The sequence below is a fragment of the Passer montanus genome, unplaced genomic scaffold (assembly GCF_014805655.1).
Source record: "Passer montanus isolate IOZ18808 unplaced genomic scaffold, ASM1480565v1 scaffold25, whole genome shotgun sequence".
NCBI lineage: Eukaryota > Metazoa > Chordata > Aves > Passeriformes > Passeridae > Passer > Passer montanus.
Window position 1 is genome coordinate 6626859 of NW_024367149.1, and position 21743 is coordinate 6648601.

General features: G+C 35.8%; 1 protein-coding gene across 1 annotated transcript in view; it reads right to left on the reverse strand.

Moving 5' to 3' along the window:
- The window catches only part of FAF1 (Fas associated factor 1), a 150089-nt gene that overhangs the window by 68488 nt on the left and 59858 nt on the right, over positions 1-21743 (reverse strand). Inside the window, exon 8 of the mRNA XM_039711387.1 lies at positions 3253-3339. Coding sequence (XP_039567321.1) covers positions 3253-3339 — 87 coding nt within the window. The remainder of the gene's footprint in view (positions 1-3252; positions 3340-21743) is intronic.

The window sequence follows — 21743 nt, forward strand, 5'->3', positions numbered from 1 at the left end:
GGGAACAGAGCGCTCCCGGCAGCAGGGGGAGGGAGGTTGGATGCTGAGCTCCCCTGGATGGGATCCGTGTGCCAGGGCACAGTTACAACACCAGACACTTATCTTCTGGCTTTGCCTCTCTCCCCTTTCCCCTCCTCAAACCTCACCCTAGAACTTCTACATCTTTTTGATGCAGAAATATGTTCCGCTTTGACAAACTCACTGTTACTTACAATGAGGCAGGATTTCTCACTGCTGTGCTGAAATGACTTAAAACAATGAACCAATTAAGAAAAAAACCTGTAGCTTAAATACCAAGAACAAAAAGCAGTAAGAAAACAACCTGAATCCTTCTTCCTCTACTGGGTGTTGTTCTATGCTACCAAAAAACCACTGAAACATCACAGACAACAACTCATTCTACTGAAATATACCAATACCCAGTGACCTCATGGGGGAAAAGGAGTTTTACCTCTAATGTATACATGTAAAACTAACACCCAAAAAGTCACCCACACATATAAATAAAATCACAATGCTTCCATGTAAAACCTGTAACTAAAACATCACCTACAGCTGATCTGAGATCTTTTTTTTTACAGTGATCACATATTTAAAAATTGCTCATTCCACTTGACTCTAGTGGTAATTACCAGTGGAAGTCTAGAAGTTTGGCCAATAGAGAAAAAAAAAAAGGAATAAATTTTAGAAATTTTACTAAATTATTCTGGCATGCTCTCATCTTTCAAACTCTGCAATGCTAAGATTGTTACAAAATCCAAAATAAAAATTGAGAACATACTGTGAATGTATTTAAAGTAAATTAAAATTATGGCTTCTTATTTTCTAGGATTATTTTCAAGACTTCACTGTATCACTTGATTCTATATGCTCGAAAATAGATAAGTTAACATTTTGAATATATTTAAGTTTTACTTACGTAAATCCATTAAAAAAAAAAAGAGAATGAGTTAAAACTCATCCATTTACCTTGAACTTTAATGAGCAGAACAGATATAATTTGTGGCATTAAAGTTATTCAGGCTCAATAAAAGCTAAAACTTGTCCTTGCTGAACGGTGAAATGAGATTTGCACGGCCTGTGTACGCCTTGTTTCCCACAATCGAAGTGTCACAGCACAAAACATTCTCCTGCATGGGGAGGTTTTGATACCCATTCCCCTGGTGAAAGTGTGAGAAAGATCTGAAAGAGTTATTGACAATTCATACAGTATCCCATATTCCATTAGGTAGTACAAGCAGAGAACATATCTTAACTCTGAAGGGAGATGAAGCAACAATGTTTTAAATTACTATTGACTCCACTAAATTTCCTGGTAATGTCAGAAGACTGTAGTCTGGCAGGTTCATAAGAGACTCAAGATGATACAGGAATCCAATTATGCCAAGTCTATTTAGTTGTCCTGTTTGCTAAGCCAAAGGTTAACGAGAACTGCACTGAAAAAACCTCCTGTGGTATTACAAAGTATTTTTTATGCTGCATAACATGCAAATGAAAAAGTATTTTAATCAAGTCTTTCTTTAACTCCTTAATTGCAATGGGGTACCTTACAAGACAGCAAATTAAAAACTCATGATGGAAAAATGTGATCTTAAAAATTTGCCATTGAACTCAAGAGATCATCATTAATTACTCAAGTAATTATTACTGAATATTTCTAATTTGGGAGAAAAAAAAAGTTCAGATCACAGGAGCATAGATAGTCATTGCTATCATTAAATCTTTATAAATAGTAAGCTACAGCCTCTAATTTTAGACAGAAATTAATTGTATTTTTGTTGGCAACACACTCCAGTCTGTTTACACAGCTGACAACTTCCAGCACCACCAGATTCGAGCAGTGAGCTTTGAGGACTCGTCTGCTTCAGAGCAGATGACTCAACATTCACCAATTTCATTAAAGATGAAAAGGGAAAAAATTCACCTGCAACAATGTCACTTGTAAAAAAATACTTAAAGCAGATTCATGAGTTTTACATATGTGAGGTATCAAGGGAAGAAGAAAGGGAGGGGAAAATATATGAAAACCTAACAGCTGTGGGAAAACAGATTAGAAGTGTTGAGTTTCCAATTCTTTTTTGGGCTAATGTAAACTAATAAAATGCTAAAATGGATCCACATTTCAAAGCCTGTAATTACCACATGACACCATTCTGTTATTTCAGACCTTACATCTATCAGCTCAGATATGCCCTTGAATACATGGACTGAGATTTACCCACCTTTCTCAAACTTAAATACTGTTTCTGCAAACACCACAGATACATTTTTCTAGTACACTGGAAATTCAGACAGCTTTTGCCTTTTGTTGTTTTTGTGGTTTTTTTTTTAATTGGTATAAATCCTTTTCCCAGAGCAAAGAAAGGAGCAGTCATATTCAAATAGCAATTCTCCCTTTACAAGAAGAGAGCAGAAATGGACAGGGAAGTAATGCATGGCAGATAATGGCAATATGAAAGAAACCAAACTCCAAATCCATTTTCACTTCGTAGAATGATCCGGTTCAATAAAAGCTTGATTTTTCCACATTTTTCTCAGGTCACAAAATCTACATACAACATAACTACATAATTATTTCACCCTTCTAGGCATTTTTTTAGTGGCTTGGTTGGATTTTTCTCTAAAGAAAGGCAGACCTCACTAGCTGGCACTGGGAACATACTAGCAGAAGGAAACTGAAAGAAATGCTGTAAAACACATTGTAAGGATGACCATGCAAGGAAGCAAGTCTGATATTTAATGGGATACTGCAGGTAAGTCCCACAATTTCATGAATTTGTGGGCAATGCTGAGTCAGGGGATTCTGTCACTGGTGGTGACCCGTCACTGATTTCAGCAGGAACAACTCCTGCTCTGAAGCCAGGCAGAGGCTTGAGCACAAACTGGGTCAGCTAATGTACTAAAAAATACCTAGATGTTCACTCAGAGCATACATAAAAATCAGGGCTTTTTGCCTGAAGTTCAATCACCCAACAGATTTCAACTTCCAAAACGCTGTGCAGCCTTGCTCCAGTCTAGAATGGCTGAAATGAAACATGAAACATGCACTGAGTCTGATAGACAGGAATCATTTCCCTGAGCTGCAGGCATCCAAACCTTGAGCATTTGTATGTTCCACACCAGAACTCTGAATGTGTGTGATGTTAAAGCACTGCATAAGGGACACTAAATGCTACTGAGTGACTCCAATCAAAAATCCATGTAAAATCAGCCTTTTCTAGGCAGGAATGAGATGGGAAGCAAGGAACTCACCGAGTCATCTGTGGCAGAAGAAGGCCAGCCCTCCCACAGCTGGTGACGGACAGGGATACTGGTCAGGTCATACACATTCCGCTTCACCTGGAAAAAAATAAAAATAAATCAGAACTTGCTCTAAAAAAGGCAGCCAAAGGGCTTTGTTTTCATCACAGAACCAAGCTTTTTATTTTTCCTGGTTATTGTAAAACTGGTTCTTCCAATGCTCGTAGATTCAAATATGGTCAGCACGTTTACACAGCCAAAAGCAAAAGCTTATCAAATGAGAAATACAATGAGTTTGCATGAGTTTCTTAAATAGGATCCAAAAATAGAAATCCATATATTAAACCTGAAAAAATTAATAAGCACATTTTCAATTAAGACAACACATTTCAGATATTTTTAAACAAAATGCTAAGTAATAGATTTTTACATCAACTCTTTTCTCATGCTATTAAATTAGAAGTTTACTCTTAATTATCTCACATGATGGTTAACAGAAAGAAGGGAGGGAGGGAAAAAGAAGAAAGAATTGAAAATTTTTAATAAAGAAAGAATACAACAAAATACAAGAATTATAAAACTCTTTCCATGAAAACATCACCACAATATAAAAGCAGGCAAGTTTTATCAGAGAATTTGTGATAAACAATTCTTTAAATCACAGAAAGAAGTATTTTGGTACTTACATGGAGAGTGGTATCTTAAATTCTGAATAATGTCTTACACCTGAACACAATGACTGCACAAACATTGTAAATATTGCCCAGCAGGACCACAGCTGTGAGCAATAAAATATTCCAGTGAGCCATGGCGGCTTTTCACAGGAATCTGAGAATGGTCTGGGGTGGAAGGAACTTTAAAGATCCTCTCATTTCAAACCACTGCCCTGGGCAGAGACATCTTCCACTACAAGATCTTGCTCAGAGCCCCATCCAAGCTGGTTTATTTTTGGTTTGCCTTTCATAAAATCCCTATATGAGAATACAAGGTCCTCCCACATTTTCAAAGGTCTAGACAGATCCCAACAACCTATATTGCATCCAGAAAAACATTCTCAAAGAGATAAAAAGAAGCTTTGATACTTTTAAGTATTATTTTGTATGATCATTCTCTAGCCAAAATATCTGAGCAAGTCTCAATTCTGCATCCTGGTCTCAGCTCCAAGAAGGCTGCACAGTCCAACACTAACAAACACAAGAACCCATTAAACCAAAAGATATTAAGGCAGATGGATATTTGACTTAAAGCAAATGACAAGGCTACTCCAGAAACTGTCCTTTGATGCCTTTAGATTTTCACTTGTTCACTTGTCAACAGGAAACAAACAGCAATTAATTGTGTTCTAACTTCTGCTATGAGAATTACTCAAATTTCCATGAACTGAAAGGAATTAGATTTATTATATTACAGCTGTCAGCAGGAAAAGGTCTTTGAGCTAGCACCCTGTCTGCAGTCTAGTGCACTTCCCCTGAGTTAACAACTTTTCTGAACAGAAAAATAGTTTGCAACAATCAGAAAGAAAGCTAAAATTTTCCAAAATTATAAATGCTAACATAATCCATTTAGATAAAGGTTTCATATTCCAGTAATAAATGAAAGAAAGATGATTCTACAGTACCATTCTCAGGAAGATAATACAGTAAGAAAGGTTTTTTATATCATTTATCCTACCTATTAATCAGTACTTGACATGTCTTCAGCACTGAAGCACAGTTGAGGTTTGACTCCAAGGTAAAGTAATATAAACATATGGAAAGTATGTATGCTCCCTCTAAAATTTGTCATTTATTTTTAGTACAGGATATATGAAGCATCTGGCAATAGATTTTCATCTAAAAATATTTTTGCATAATGAAATAACACCAAAACTCTTTCCCTGGATCATCTTTAGACACAAATGCTCCATGGACCCTTTCTTTTAAATTCTGCACAACACTAAATGGATGAAGAATATGTGTGCAGACAGTAAACAGTGAAACAATTGTTCTAACCACTGTAAATATCCTAACGACGGTGACGACAAGGCAGGGATTTTCACACAGAGTCTTCCTCACAAATGTTGATTTGGGCCACATTCGTCAAAAAATTCTTAACGGCACAGTCACAAGCTTGTCAAAAAATACCCACAACTGAAAACAATTGAGGACATATTGAGATCCAACACAAAGTACAGGTGCTCTTACTGTATTTTCAAATCTCCCCTTCAATTATTGTTGTTTTTCTCATTATTTTCAGTACTAGCAGTTATTTCATGCTCCTTATGAAAAACTGTGAAGCACTGTATCATTTCTGGACAGATTTCATACATAGGCTATGCAGATAAAAATTTCAATACCATCAGTTTAAAGCTTTCTCAATATAAATATTCTGCACAGTTCAGTGTTTTAGAATCATTAAGATATCTCTCAATTTTTTTCTAAAACTGGTAAATTACATGTACACATGATAACCTTTATGTTAATATTAGTTTTGTTCAGGAGTTTTTGCAGGGAGACTGACCTAGGAACTATGCTTCAATTAAAAAAAAATTACAACTATATTTTAACTAAAAAAATTGAAACAAGAACTTTGAGTCTTTTAAGACACAGAATACTGAAGTATCTAATAGCAATGCAAGTGCATTTCACTTTAGTGCTTCCTCAGAGTTTCTTTGCTGGCTTTGTAAAGAAATGTTGCTTCCTACTACCTCACAACAACCCAAAATGTAACAATCCTGACCTGTGTGATCACAAGGACACAGTTCTTGCTGGTTTCATTTTCTGTCATTAAAAACCAGGATAAACTGTCCCTGTGAAATATTTATTTTCCAGCTACACACCAGAAATAGTATTATTTTCACAATATAAAACTCTGAAGTGCACTATTTTTAAATAACAAGTGAAAGTTATTTACAGAAACATGGGGTCAATAGGACTACATAATATTGTTTTCAAAAAGCCTTCAGAAGTAAAAATAAATAACTCGGAAGTCACATTCCTCAAATTCCCTTTTAATTCCAAAGCACAACAGAAAGGCATTATGAAAAAAACAGTATTTCCCTTCTTTCATTAACTCATCTGTAACTGCACTGAATTCAATAACATTCCTCTGCTATTCTAAGCTTGAAAGGCATGCTCGGGGTAAAGTGTTATGTTGGTATAAAGCACAATGCCAGACTGATGTGCTGGACAAAAGTGATCAAAGTTGAAGTAATTTTAGCCAAGGCACAAGTATTCTGCTGCATTATTCTACCAGAATGACATCTGTTGAGCAACTCGTCGCAGAATAAACCAGTTGTTCTAGGCAGGCCTGGCTGGGTAGGGGACCATGTAAGACTGATTAGAGTAATGTTTGATTAAACAAACTGCTTGAGTTAAGATCATAACTGGATTTGGAATTCATGCCAAAGTAGTCCTCTTTCAAACAACAAGCCACAATCAATTATTTAAGATAAAATAAGCTTGCTTTTAAATAATGATTTTATTTTTGGTTTCTTTGATAATTAGAACACTGTTACGAAAGCAGGCTGTAAAATGTTTGAGAGATTAGAATATTTACCAGTTGAGTACAGAAAACCCCTTTTCTTCATTAACTGACCTAATTTATGAAAGCAGACTGCAAAATGTTTGAGATATTATAATATTTACCAATTGAGTATAGAAAACCCCTTTTCTTCATTAACTGACCTAATTTCAGTTTAAAGTGAAAAACTCCATGGAGAGGGAAAAGTTCTAAAGATTTCTATAAAGCAGAACTGTGAACTGCTCCTACACTGGGCCAATAAAAATCTACAGCCACACTCTTCATGCAACTGAAAAAAGTTAGCCCAGTAAATGGACAAGGTCTGTGTTAAGGATTTTACTGATAAATTCACTTGGTATTGAGAGGAGGACCAAAATCTTTACTGTGTAAAGCAAACTCTAAACTGCAGTGCCATCCACTGAGCTACATTTATTGGCAAACTTTTTGGTCCTGCACTTTTGATCAGATTGAAATACAAATTGGTGGCATTGTCTTTGTGCAGCCCAGAATGTCTTTTCATAAAGCTCAGATGCCATGGTGACTGGCACATTACTATGGCAGCCACCCTTCAGATTATCATCTCCAGAATATAAGAGATCATTTAAAAACAAATTAAAGGCACATCTATTTGGTTTCACTACTCAGCTGTAAACAGTATCAATACAACCATTTAAACAAAAAAAAAGAAAAAAAAAGAAAAAAAAAGAAAAAAAAAAGAAAAAAATAGCTCATATATTTTTGCAGATGCAGTCTTACTTGGAAAATGATGTATAATTCCTGCAGAATGCCCTGCCTTGCTGGGAAACCACGTGAAGTTTTACCTTCAGTTCATTTCCTCTAGTTTTAGAAGGGAGTTAAAATATTAAAAAACTTCTAATATTTTAAGAAAACACGTATGTCAAAGTAGCCAACATACTCAGAGAACTTCCCAGACAGAGGCAGAATGTTACCTTCCCGTCTTTCACTGGTTTCTTTAAACAGATGAACATGTTGCTTTGAAATTAAGGTTAAACACAAAAGATACACTTTGTTTGCAGATATGAAGCTAGTCCGACATTCAAAGTCCTGCCACATTCATATTAGTAAGGATAAAGTGCAGCAAAATGTACCACAGGGCAAAAAGTCTGTACCAGGTACTGTGATGACAAGGACCTTCTGGTGATTGCACTCAGCAGGAATAAGTAGCTATTTTCTCATTTCTGAATTAGAAAAATCTGATACCTACTCTCAGAAAACAAAGACTTAACACTTCCTGAATGATTAAAAAAATTAAATTTATGCTGAATCATCAAAGAACTGTCATGCCTGAATCTGTATCTTTGAATCACAACAAATCACAACAAATTTTAACAGTAGTTTCCCTCAGGCTGTTTTCAGCTTATGCAGGTACAAAGTTAAGTGAAATAATGTACATAATGAACTTTTGTTAGTCTTATTATTAAATATAATTTATGCAAAGCTGTAAATTGGCTGAGATGCTAAAGACTGTTCCAGGCACATAGGCAGCATGAAAGACAGTGCAAAAATGAGTGCATGAAAGGCAGACAAAAGGAGCAATAAAGTCAGAGGACTGTGAGGAATGTGGAATGTGAGTTGGGGGATGCAGGGAAATGAGATCAGATGCAGGCAGTCCAAGGTTGCATGGGGCACTGATGGTACAGCAGAAATCTTGACTTTGACATTGTAACAGAGAAGAAGTCAAGACAAGTAAGCAAAATTTTTAGGGGACAGCAATGATATGGATGGGGCAGTGCCAGGAAGAACTCCAAAGTAAGCAGATGCGTTCTGGTGGAAAGAAAGGAGGGAAACTCAGCTAAAGTGATAGGCTTGAAGATTATAAATTAAAGCCTTTAACATCTCTGCCAGGCAAAATTCCAACAGATAGAAAAGAGCACTGGGAATCTGGCAGGAATAGCAGGGGCAGAATCAACCAAGTTTCTAAGCAGGGAGAAGCATCAAAGGTGATATTATGGTGAATTTGAAAAGATAGTGATGTTATCAACAGCTATGAACAAAAATTGATTAGATAAAAGGGTGATTTTATTTAATTGTGGACTAACAAGAATTGTTGAAAATACAGAGATGCAAAACTAGAGAGAAGGAATTTCTGAATCAACACCTCTGCCACAACCTACTGCAATAGATTTGGTCCACAGTAACAGAAAAACACAAGACAAACTGGAGAAGTTAGGAGGGAAAATGACAAACCAAAACAAGTAATCCAGTAATCCATATTTCAAATGTTCTCACAGCAGAGAAAAAGGATTTTGCATTTTATCAGGAAGAGGATATCACGAGCCAAAGGAGAAAATTAATTTCTTAACTTTAAAAGTAATTTTTAGCCAGCTCCCCACAGGTAGGATATGTTCACATATACTAAAGCAGTGCACTGTGTGATATTTCAAATGTTCTCATAGCGGAGAAAAAGGATTTTGCATTTTATCAGGAAGAGGATATCACGAGCCAAAGGAGAAAATGAATTTCTTAACTTTAAAAGTAATTTTTAGCCAGCTCCCCACAGGTAGGATATGTTCAAATATACTAAAGCAGTGCACTGTGTGAGCCACCACTAAGACCCAAACCAGAACTCTCAGGCTACTCTACCCAAGACTCATTTAAGGGAAAGGTTCTAAGTCAGCTCCACTCACAATCTTGCTTGTGTTCTTATCTTTCCAATATATAATACAACAAACTATATTACAACATAAAAAACCAAAGGCTATTTAAATTATCAAATTTTAATTTTAGTGTAAGTTTTACTTTAGAAATAATACTGCAATTCTAAAGACATCAAATTATAACCTGCCTCTCCTTCTAGCAGCTGACTGAAATTTAAATTACAGAATGCTTCCAATTAATGAATTAAGATGTCAGGATTGGGCTATTTTTAAATAACAGCATCTGCTTCTCACAAATTTTATACCACTGAAAGTCTCTAAGGAAGACTCACTATGCTATTTACACATATTCAATTCATTCTGTTGTAATCTAAAGGAAAAAAATACACTTCCAATGTAAATATTTAAAATCTATACTGAATGCAAAAAAACCCGTCACCTGCCCAAGCCTATCAGCCAAAAGTCAGTCATGATTCAGCACTTTTATAAAATCCACAGGAGCTCCACTGTGTGTTTTACTAAAATACATTTCTAATTAATTTTTTATTCCATATCTCTTCCTTTAAATTACTATTTTTGCTTTTAATGTCTCTGAAAATATTCAGGTCTGTATTTATTAACTTTTCCTACTTAGTAGGCTAAAGCTTAGAAACCTTGTTTCTTGTTTAATGCAGAATAGAAATGTATTCTATTCTAACATAACTTATTTTAATTCAATGTCCAAATTACATTACTTGCTTATTCTATTATGACAAGTGAAACAGAAACAAATAAAAGCATCAAAACATACATAGCTCATGAAAGTAGGATTCTCTTCCCGCTCAGGACTGTTTCTTTCTAAATTAAAAGCAATATGCAATTTCAGGCCTTCCCAAAGGGCCTGAAGAGAACCTGAATGTCCATTGTACATCAGCCACACACAAAGCAGAATTCATCAGTGAGTAAAACACACACACACAAAACCAATAGGAAATTTTATGCCAAGTTTTTGTGTACCATTTTCCTAAAATTAAACATATTTCATGTACAGAAATGCCATTAACTAATGCATCCATAAAGTGCATGGAACAGTGCTTTAAGCCAAAAAAATACCGTTTAATCTGTATCAAAAATGAGTTGCCTTGTACTGTAGCACTCAGTATCTTCAATAAAAAGCTAGGTGAAATTGTTCCAATTAACTCAGATCTGGCAAACTTTAAATGTCCTAAATTCAGAAAATAAACTGGTTTTTCTTTAGTGCTCTGTCCTCTTGCCCTACAGCTGTGACACACCTTCCATGACACCACCTACTCACTTCACAGCCTCACTCAGCAACTGTATTTCTGAGCTGTAACACTTATTCAGAAAATTTTGGACATTTTTGTCAACCAGGAGTTATCAGAAGTTCATCCAGTTTGGAAATGACCAGGTTATTTAAAAATTCATTAAGTGTAATAAGCTTCATTACACTTTATAGGTTTTTGTAAAGAAGTGTTTGGCAGCTCCCTTTCAGCACTAGAAATAATATTGTGAATAAATTATTTTCATAGATTTCACAATTATTCATACTTCATTATCTCCTGTTTCATTAATTTGAGCTCATATTTTAATCCTACTTTAAACCAATCTATCTTGGATGTAATATGACCTTTTTTAATGGATCTGTGCCAAGTGTGTATCTCACCATTACAACCTACAATAAAATGGCTCATTAGGCAATACTAGTATAATTTCGGTTTAAAACCTGCAAATTTTGAAACAAAATAAAAGAAAGGCTACAGCTAAACTTTACTGAATCTTCTGATGTGTGAACTTCTGATTGCCTCATGCAACACATATATATGTGTATGTGTGTATATATATATATATATATATGTGTGTGTGTGTGTGTGTGTATTTTTTCCAATCTCAGCTTCCTGTCCAGACAATTTTGAGACTTGATCTGAGCTCTCTTCAAGCTACCAGATGCTACTTTTTGCCACTGCTTTGGATCAGCCTTTTCATGGGCTGATGTTAAGGTGGCAAATGTTAAGTATGTTCAATGTTATATTATACACTATATTAAAATTCTATATACAGCTGTCTGGCTGTCTTTAAAATGTGGGATTAGTTCTCAATGCCTCCATTTTCTGACAGCATACATGCATGTTTCAATTCTGTAAAATAAACCCCTTTGCTGATCTCCACCTTTAAATCCCTAAAATCAGCTATCCTTCTAGGGCAGCATTATTGCTAAATGCAAGGTACAATCTTCTGAACTTGATGCTGAAGTTCCAGGGTGCTGCTATATGGCCTGCACTGTGTAAAGGTTCAGCTCACATAATTATTATTATTCATTGCTCGTAGTGCCTAGGAGACCTAATTGTGATAATCCCCTCTGAACTTTAAACTGCATGACCCTTTGATTTTTTTAATAGAAGGTTAAAAGAAGAAACAAATTCCTATAGAAGGAGAAGGGAAAACACATTCTTAAGAAATTGGGGCAAGAGACATGAGTATTTTTAAAAAATCATTTTAGCAGCACACAAGCATGAGTTTGAAATGGGTATGAAAGAATTAAGAGTGTGAGCTAGCTGTGACATTAGAGATTGAAAGGAAGATGTGATTAGGGTTAAAAGAGATCAAACAACAAAGACTTACTGCCAAAACAATTTTACAAATTTATTTGAAAACGCCTTAAACACTTCTATTAACAAAATAAAAATGCTGATAATACCTGAAGTTTGTTTGCTTGTTTGATTGTTTGACATGCACTGACACAGAAAAGACACATTTTGAAGTCCTAGCTTGTTTTTCCATTCAGTAGGAATGGCCATTTGAGCCACTTATTAGCTACCTAAATGAGCCAACTAGTACCTGACCTCTGAGCACATGATGAAAGACAACAGGCACCTGCTCCTCAGGCATCCATCACCGCATCACCATCAACAGGCAAATATTCAGGTGCAACATGAAGGGTAAATACAGTTTCTAATATTTTTACCCCCAAGATCCCAATTCCAGTTGATTTTATGTCCTGAAATGTCCACAGATTGCCAATACCTTGACAATTCCTGATCATGAAGTTAAATATGTGCCAAGATCATTAACTTTGATCCAAGCTATTCAAAATTGGTATGAAAACACAATTTCAACTGTTAAATACACATTCTGTCCATCCTGATATCTCTCAGACTTACCAGAAGATACTGACTCCACTGGGTAATGATAAAATATGAACTAAAGCTGGGAAGTAAGGCAAAGTCTCCGTGCCTGGGGGGGGCTGGTCCCACCCTGTCCACATCACTTGTGCATATATTCAGTTACAGCACAGTGACTCTCGTGGATACAGTCAGGCTCCCACTCAAAAGGACATTAAAGATCATTTCTAGGGTCTGAATCATCACTGGGAGTAAAAGAGAGAGTCAATGTGACTCTTGCAGAGGAAAGAAAATCTGTTCAATTTTCACAGCTGTCACGTTCAGAACAAAATAAAATATATTTCCAGTCCAAAATCCTTATCTTTAACAAGTAACTGGTCTGCAACAGCCCAAGCATAATAAAACCATAAATTGGTCTTTGGTCACTTCCCTACTTGAGAATATTCAGGGGTTTCAAAACCAATGAATGGTAGAACAAATGGTCATTTTAGGAACTAGTAGGGAGGAGAATGGAAGTTACTGTTTAATCATAATAAAGAGCATCATTTAGATACATGTTGGGGGAAAGAGGGAAAAAACCAAATCCCAACCAAAAAAACTCCCACTTAAAAGTTTCTTCTCACTTTGGTTCAATGAGAGAAGGAATCCCATCACCTCCCCCAAATCTCAGATTATGACTCCAAGAACTACACTCCTGAACACACTTCACTGATTAACAGTATCTTCCACTCCTACCCAACTACATTTCTAAATAGAAACTGATTCAGTTTCTGTCTTAAAAAATGCATAAATCGTATTTGCTTCAGAGCAATCTTTATTTTAAGTGATAAGCCTACCCATTTTGGTGTAAGAAAGAGAACATCACAAAAACAGTATTTTCTCATCTGTTTTTTCTTGTTCTCTAGACAATCAATAAAATAAACTTTTGGGAGAGGCCATATTTTCTTTCTCCTAGAGACAGCATAAAATCTATTTCAATTTTTTTTAATTGGTCAATAATTATAAAGTATTTTAAAATTTGCACATTATATGAAAAATAGTTCAATCTATCCACTTTGAGAAGCAAAGTATATGATCATGCAGAGAGCTGGGAAGCACTTTCACATACAGAAATTCTCCAATACCTCTAACTTCAGTGTTTTACTTCTCTCTTCCCTCCACTTTTACACTTAAAGGTCACAGCAAACCTGCTGCTTAGTAAGGAGACATGGGCAGACTCACCCTGAAGCCCTTTTATTCCTATTTTATTGCTAGGGCCAGCACACAAGGTGCATATAAAAAGGAAGATGAGCCACGGATATAAAATGTCTTGTGCATTACATTAATTTCCCAAAGCAAAAATTCAATGCAACGTGCATTTTCTCTGACGACTCTCTGGTATTACCACCAGAAAAAGAGAAGATGGGCCCTCCAGAAACCCATCAATAACTCAAGTGCTGACTTGCTTGGTTCACTTCAGTTTTGATATCAGCTATTTGACAGTGAAAGCTCTGTAGCAAGTCAGCTCTAAAGTAAACTGTGTCATCTTTTCTCAGTCACTGTAACTATCAATTTAATAAATTCTTTGATGTGGTTGTATTTGAATAGATATCTATTCATGTTATTCTGAATTCAACTACAAAATAACGTTCACTGAGCTCTCAGTCAAATTTCTACTAACAAAAATATTTCTGGGTATTTCCTCCATTTCATCATTGTGTCCACCAAACCAAAACTTCTTTAGAGGTTTTTATATCATATGACAATATTCAGAAGTAATTTGAAATTGATTTCCACTTTGACAGTGGAAAAGAATTGCAGACAAACGTTCCCAGTGGGTTTTAAGAATATTAACATACACACATCAATTACAAATACAGTTACTAACATTGCTACATTTAAGGTATATGCATGTAAGGTGCAGATTACACTATTAACAAGCAGCTCTCCTTACACATATACATTTTTAGAAAGAGAATTCAGTCTATTTAGCAATTCACTAACAAAGCTATTCCTTAGCTCATCCCTGCCATAACCTGCTCTATTCAGAAACATATGGGAAAAGACATTAAATAACCAGTGAAAACCATGGACTTCTGGTATTAGTGCTACACATTGCATACCCCTATTCATTATTCCACCTCCCTTGTTTAATCTATCATTAAGACTCAGTGACCCTACACTAAATTTAAAGCAGATCCTTCCTTCCTCCCATGCCTAAATTCACATACTTTTCTAGTTGGGGATGCCCTCAAGTATTAGCCACTCTACAGGGTTTCTCTAATCTCAGCTCTGAACTATGTTGTGCTATAGAAGCAAGAAATTGCTGGTTTACATCTTTAACTATGGAATCTTCCACCCAAAAAATCCCCTCCTTTACTTAATAAGATAGAGCAAAATCTTTCATGTAGAACATACTTAACATGTTTAAAAATGATATCTTTTCCTCTATATGATGTAGAAGAAAAGTTATAAAGTACTACCTCCCAGAACTTGTGTCCCAAATATAATTTCATTGGAAGTAATTTTAAAGTTTTCAGAAGTTTATTGTTACATTGTAGAAAAGCTAGATTTTTATTTGTATCCAAAGTCAGTATGAAACAGGTTTCTAATAAACAAATTTTTAAAAATTAAAGCAAGAGGATGACCAAATACCAGATATTAGACTTGCTCCTGTTTTTTAACATAGGAACTAAAAACATACAAAAATATTAAAACCTCTACCTCTCTTTTAACTGACAGGTTTCAGTGTAAGAGTAATGGCAGTACAGGTGAAAACATACCATGAGTTTTCTGAATGAGGGACAAGAATCTTTTCTGTTGCCATCTATAGTATTTGCCAACTGTAGCCCTGCTTTCCTCTTCCACAATAAGGTGAACATTGATATGCACCACAATTTAAAAAATTTAAAACACTAAGACTGTGAGTGAAGCAGAGATGAAATTCCATTGAGTTAACAAGTCAGGCAAAGGTACAATCCAAATATAGATTTTTATGTCTATCAAAAGAAGCCATACAAATTTGTTTTGGTTTCCTGAGTAATACTACTTTTTACTGTATTTAAAAATGTTTAACCACACGTCCTCAAAAAATAGAATTAAATTGAAAAAAGCAGCTGCAACCTGGCCAAATAGCCCAATCTGCATTCTCTCTGGCTCTTCTTTCTTTCCTTTAAGTCCTTTCCCCAAACAAGTCAGTACTTGAGCAATTATATATGAGTCATATGTACTTGTAGAATACAAAAAGTTGATGGGAAAAGCAAATTAGTAAGGTTCAAATTGTCAAGTTATCAGATAACAGAAAAATATTAGGAACAGTTAAAATAAACACACTAAGCCAAGAGCAACACCAGAAAACCTGAAGTCTACAAAGTTCTACAAAGGTGCAGACATGGGAAGATGAAGGGAAAGTGTTACTGGAAAATAAACAGTAACTGTGAACTCTATAGATTAATTTGAAGACAAAAAAATATCTGGAAGCCTCTCAAGTGAGGAACTTTTCTTTACAAACAGCAAAGTTCTACAAAGGTGAAGACATGGGAAGATGAAGGGAAAGTGTTACTGGAAATAAACAGTAACTGTGAACTCTATAGAGCAATTTGAAGACAAAAAAATATCTGGAAGCCTCTCAAGTGAGGAACTTTTCTTTACAAACAGCAATATTTTTATGAAGAAAGGAAGTGCTGCTAAGGCCCCAGTTCTGCAACCTCTGGTTCAGGCATTTTTCCTGAACTGGACTGGCTTCCAGACCTGGACTACCTAAATTAAAAATATAAATAGTTTACAGTATTGAAGTCTACAATACTGAAATCACATTTTCCTTTAGAATTCCAAAATATTAAAAGAAAACTGCATTATCTTGTTCCCCTAAGAGGAGTGCACACCCGAGTCCCTCTCAATGCAATGAGTTTATTTGCTGTATCTTCACCTTCATGAATAGTCTGGTCTGAGTGACCCAGAAACACAAAAAGCTCTTCCATGATGGAAGAGTCACTATTTCCTGAATATACAACTAAATACAATTTCATTAGTGTTTGACCAAACTACAGTATTTACCTCTTCTGCAGATTCCAGTCACAAAGCCCACCACTCATTTGCTGCAGAACAACACAAAACTTAATGATCACTGCAGAAAATGGGCCAATATAAAGCTATTCTGACCATTTTCACTATTCCATTGTGCAAACTTGTCATCTCACTGAAATGGAAAAACTTGAATAAAGGTTAACTTAATTAAACATATGTATTATTTTCTCCACACTTTTCTGTCTTACCTTGACATGCAATTGTATATATATTAAATAAGCAGTAAACACTATTCCATTTAATGAAAAAAAAATGTTAAATTACAGATTTGTGAATCTCAGCAGCTCATTTTCCCCAAAACACCTCCAATACTGCACAGAATTAACATAGTCTTCATCAGAATTCCTTTATCTAAAATAAAACTAGAAACTATGTATTACAAAACAAGATTCACAGACAACAAATATTAAGATCTGAAAAGATCTATTCAGCTCAAATTAACACATTCCTATAAATCAAAGCAAAATTCATCCTCACGTTCATTCCTGTAACAGAATTGTCACCTCAATAACCAATAAAAGGAAAGAACTAATGAGGTATTTCAGTATCTCCCAAAGAAATATTTTCAGCTCTGTTTTTCTTTTAAGTGCTTGAAAGGAAAAGAGTAATGAATTGCTCCCACACAGTCTTTTTATTATTCTGTTATAGCAACAAGAGAGTTACACCGAGTCTTTATCTTTCACATAGTCCCAGATATTTTCTTGTCTCACTGCAACAATGACAAAGGAAGCAGACCAGGAAGAACAGTTATTTATCAGCACCAGGGAGGTGCTGTTTGAAGCAGCAAAGGTCCTTGCTTCTACTAATGGCTAACAGGGTGAGATGACAGATTTATTGGGTAACTAAGTGACATCTGAGAGCTCTGCACCAATATCCAGACAACAATCCACTATACCTTGGAAATAAGTTTCCACAACAGACAAGGATCTTCTTCTACCAAAAACCAGGTCATTCAGCTGTATCCTGTGGAGTTTCCAGGACTACTTCTCTCTTTTAGGATGAACATCCCCTGCTGGAGACAAGCAAGCATCCTCTAGCCCTGAAATCATCCACATTCATCTATGGGACCATGGATTTGAGATGGGGAAGAAAAATCTGTTCAAGTCCAGCATTAACTGGACTTTTTCTTCAAGCTGGAAACTTGAAGAAAGGTCTGAGATTTCACTGGTCACTCACCTGCACAGAGAATATGCCTGGACCTAAAGTGTTTCAACAGGACAGTGAAATCATAATCACTTCCTTCATTATCTACATAAGAATACTTAGAAGAAAATTAATAAGAGGCACATCCAACAGATCAATCTATATAACAGGCAGGCTAAAGAGACTTAAGGACTAGAACAGATTTATTAGCACTTTTTTTGTTGTATGTGGAAATGACCAGCCTTGAATAACCACAACCTGGACAGTTTTGAAGATATCCTCCCAGGCTGCTCGTTAGAAATTTTCCAAATCAATGGGACACACAACCCTTAGGCACTCACACAGATGCATAAGAATATCATAATTTCCTGACAGGCCAGATGCTTTCTAAGAGAGAAGTCAGGAGTCTGATCACTGATTAAAGTGTGATCACCACCATGACACTGTGGTATGAGAGGCTTAAGCACACATACTATCAATAACAACTGAAAAACATTTCATAAAGAGCTTGTGATGCTGCCAGGGAGCTGGCATTTACTCACCAACTATCAGAAAAGGGTCAGAAAGCTACGTATGTATCCAGTCACATGGAAGGCATGACTGATGACAACAAATTTGGTGAATTTATGTTGCAAACTTGTGTTTTTAAGTAACACGTGCAAGAACAGCAGTTTTGACTCAATAAGAACCAAAAACATTGAGTTACAATGTACACAGACAGGAATCTGGCACAGAATGACCTCCTCCAGCAGCAAAACCAGCCCAGGAACATTAAAACTCTCCACTTCAATGCAAAAATAAAGGCTTTTGGACACTCTGTGTTAGAGGTAAGTATCATCATCTTGTATTGATTTTGCATATTTCAGATAGTTTCTGTAAAATTCTCTTCCCTTGAAATAAGAGGTCATTATTAAAGCCCAATGGGTCAGAAGTCCCAGGAAAGGTTTGCCTGCAGATGTGTCATGAAAACGAATTCCTGACAAGCAGCAGGAAAACAGGATGGCAGAAAGCCAACAAGAAGCTAAGAGCTGCTGGTCATGGTGTCACAATGACAGGCATGTTAAATTGTAATTCCAGAGCAGGAGAAAGGACTAAACTGTCACCAAAGCTATGGAGAAAATGGAGAGATGAGACTGGAAGGGAAATAAGTCACCCCTTTCCAAAATTTTCAAAACTGTTTGAAAGTATGGACTGAGAGATCAGCTATTAAATGGAAGTTCAAGTACAGTGGCTTTGGCAGTGATGATAATACAAGGACTCTAACATGGTTTTGTGGAAGCAGGAATTAATTCAAAGTTCTGCCACACATCCCCGTCCTTGCTGTAGACTTTGCAAGCATGGAATCAACCTATGCCTGAAGAAAAACCCTCAGTTACTCACTGAAATTCAAAAGTTCAGTTATGTAAGTGATGAAAAAAAATCCTGTTTCTAGGTAATGTCAGAAAAAGAGGAAGCTTCTGGTTTTATCACCACGTCTTTGAGACTGATATTCCAGATTTGATCCTTGGAAATAGGTCATTATAAGACTAGAATATGGGATGGAGATTTTGAGGATATGCTAATGTCACATTATCTTAAAAATACTCACAATTGTATGAGAGACATTAGCCTTGGGAAAGATGTAAAATTAACCTGTAAGAAAGCTGCAATGCCATCCAAATGAACAAGATAAGCAGTAGAAATTACAACCTTACGCTTTTGTTTTTCAGTATGTGCCTCTGATTCAGAAGATCTTAAGGCATTTTTACCAAGCAGGGATAGAGGAGGATAGAAATGCACATTTCAGAATAAAAACTGTGTAGAAATACTTGCAAATTAACTGCCTCTTTTCACTTTCATCAGAGCTTTCCTTTCAAAAAAGAATCAATAAAGCTTCAGAAGAGTAAATCATGTGCAGTTTGTTCTTCCTGCATCAGCATCAGTGCCAATTAAATTCTGAACCTTAAATCTTTATTGTTTCCTATTAGCTGCTAACTAGAAGGAACACTGTGATTTTCTGAGATCCCAGGCTGAGACTTGCCATAGCAGCAGTTAGAAAAAAAAAAAGATCTTGTTTTGACTTGTCTGCTGGGTAAACTTGACATTGAAGCTACATGGTGGAAAATAAATACATAATACCAAGATGTTAATTTTACAGCAACACTTAACTCTTGTGACCACAATTAACACTCAGGGAGGGAAAAAAAAAAAAAAAAGCCATTGACAGGTCTGCCTGGCTCCTGCTTCTGCACTGCTTCCCAGGCTCCCTCCCAGCAGTGGCTCAGCTCCTGCACAAGCCAGGCTGGCACTGACCCCAGGGGCTGCCTTCAAAGCAGCACGAGGGGAGGAAGAGGGGAGCAGGGTGACAGGGAGGTAAAAGCAGCTGAAAAATGACATTGACTCCCAGCTAGGATCCAAAACAGAAGAGCAAAGGGCTGCTGAGAACAGCTCATCCTCTCCTCCTCCCACTGCCACCCTCAAGCTCTGGGAACGCCTCTACGAGGAGGGCAGGACATGAGTTCCAGAGAGCAACAACCGTTTTGTGGGAGCTACCTCCTATTTCTGAGGCAGGATTGGCCTTAGAATTCTGATGCCACAGGGTCTTAATTTGTTATAAAATGACAAAAAAAGATGCATTTTGGGAATAAGGCTACATTTGATTGGCATCAACACTGCTCCAAATCCCTCACTCCACTCCCTGAGAACACAGAACCACTGCTGCAACATTGAACTCCTCCAAAATACCATAACCTCATGATATAGTATTCTTTTTTTTTTTTTCTGGATCAGTGTCATTTCTCATTACACTAGAAAAATAACTAAATAGAAAAGCCCAGCAAGTCATGATTTTAACAGTGGAATAACATGGATAGCATGGGTAGAGAAATTAATAGTGTGAGCATATTTCTATTTATGATATGAATACTAAACTTTCTAGTAATTTCTAATGTATCAAGACATTACTTTCTAGCAATGCTTACTACACTTAAATTGCCAAGCAGTCAAAGAAAAAAATGCAAAATAGACTTTTTTTCATCCTATTCCAACTGCATTACAGTAAGCTAGCAATGATTCACAAATGGGAGAACTAAAGTATGCAAGGAATTGAGAAAGAACTTTTAAAAGACTGAGAAGCTTTTTTTTTTTTTTTTCTTTGTCTGTGGAACCATCCAAAGTCAAAGGATGGATCCAAAGTCCTTCTGGTTGAAAAAGAGTCATCATGGAAAGAAATCTCTGAGGGGACACCAAAACCTTGAAGAACAAGCCAGCTTTTTTTACTTTCTCATAATGTATTAAAGATAACAATTTGCTACATGAAATCAATAAAGACTGTGAAATCAAAATGGCAACCTCAAGAAAGGTCAACTAACTACTCACCAAACCCAACCACATTCAAGGACATAAATGCCTATCAAACCTTAATAATTAAGTAATAAATTCCTTTAAATCAATATATTTGCAAGACTAATTCAAAATCATTAAAGAAACAGATAACACTCAGAATTAAAATACAGAGCACATAATATGTAAACACCAAGCACAAAAGTTTATTAATTGTTATATACTTCTCATGTATTTGCACTACACTCATATTTCAAATGCAAATATTAATTTGGAGAGAAATACCTACTGTATATGCACACACTGAAACAGTTTGCTCAGCTATACTGCATCAATGGTTATTTGACAAGTTATAGCACCACAAGCTGCTCATTTACATATTCAGCTACTCTCTCTGGTTTTTCCTTGAGAATAAATGAATAAAACAGATCCATACTAACAGCTTCTCCTCTGAACCAAAAGGATAGTCTTAGTTTTGCAAATTCAGTGTATAAAATTTATACCAACAAAATTAGATCAAAAATGTAAAAATAATTCCTGTCTAAAGCTTAAGAATGTGTAATATTTTAAACTGACAATTAATACTACCAATAAAAATTGAGTTGATAGAAAGAACTTCCATTACATATTCACAGAATAATTATTAGTGAATATTCAGACTCTGAAATATTAACGTGCACTATACTGACACACAAGAACAGCTTTCAAGTATAATTCAACACACAAGCATTCTGCA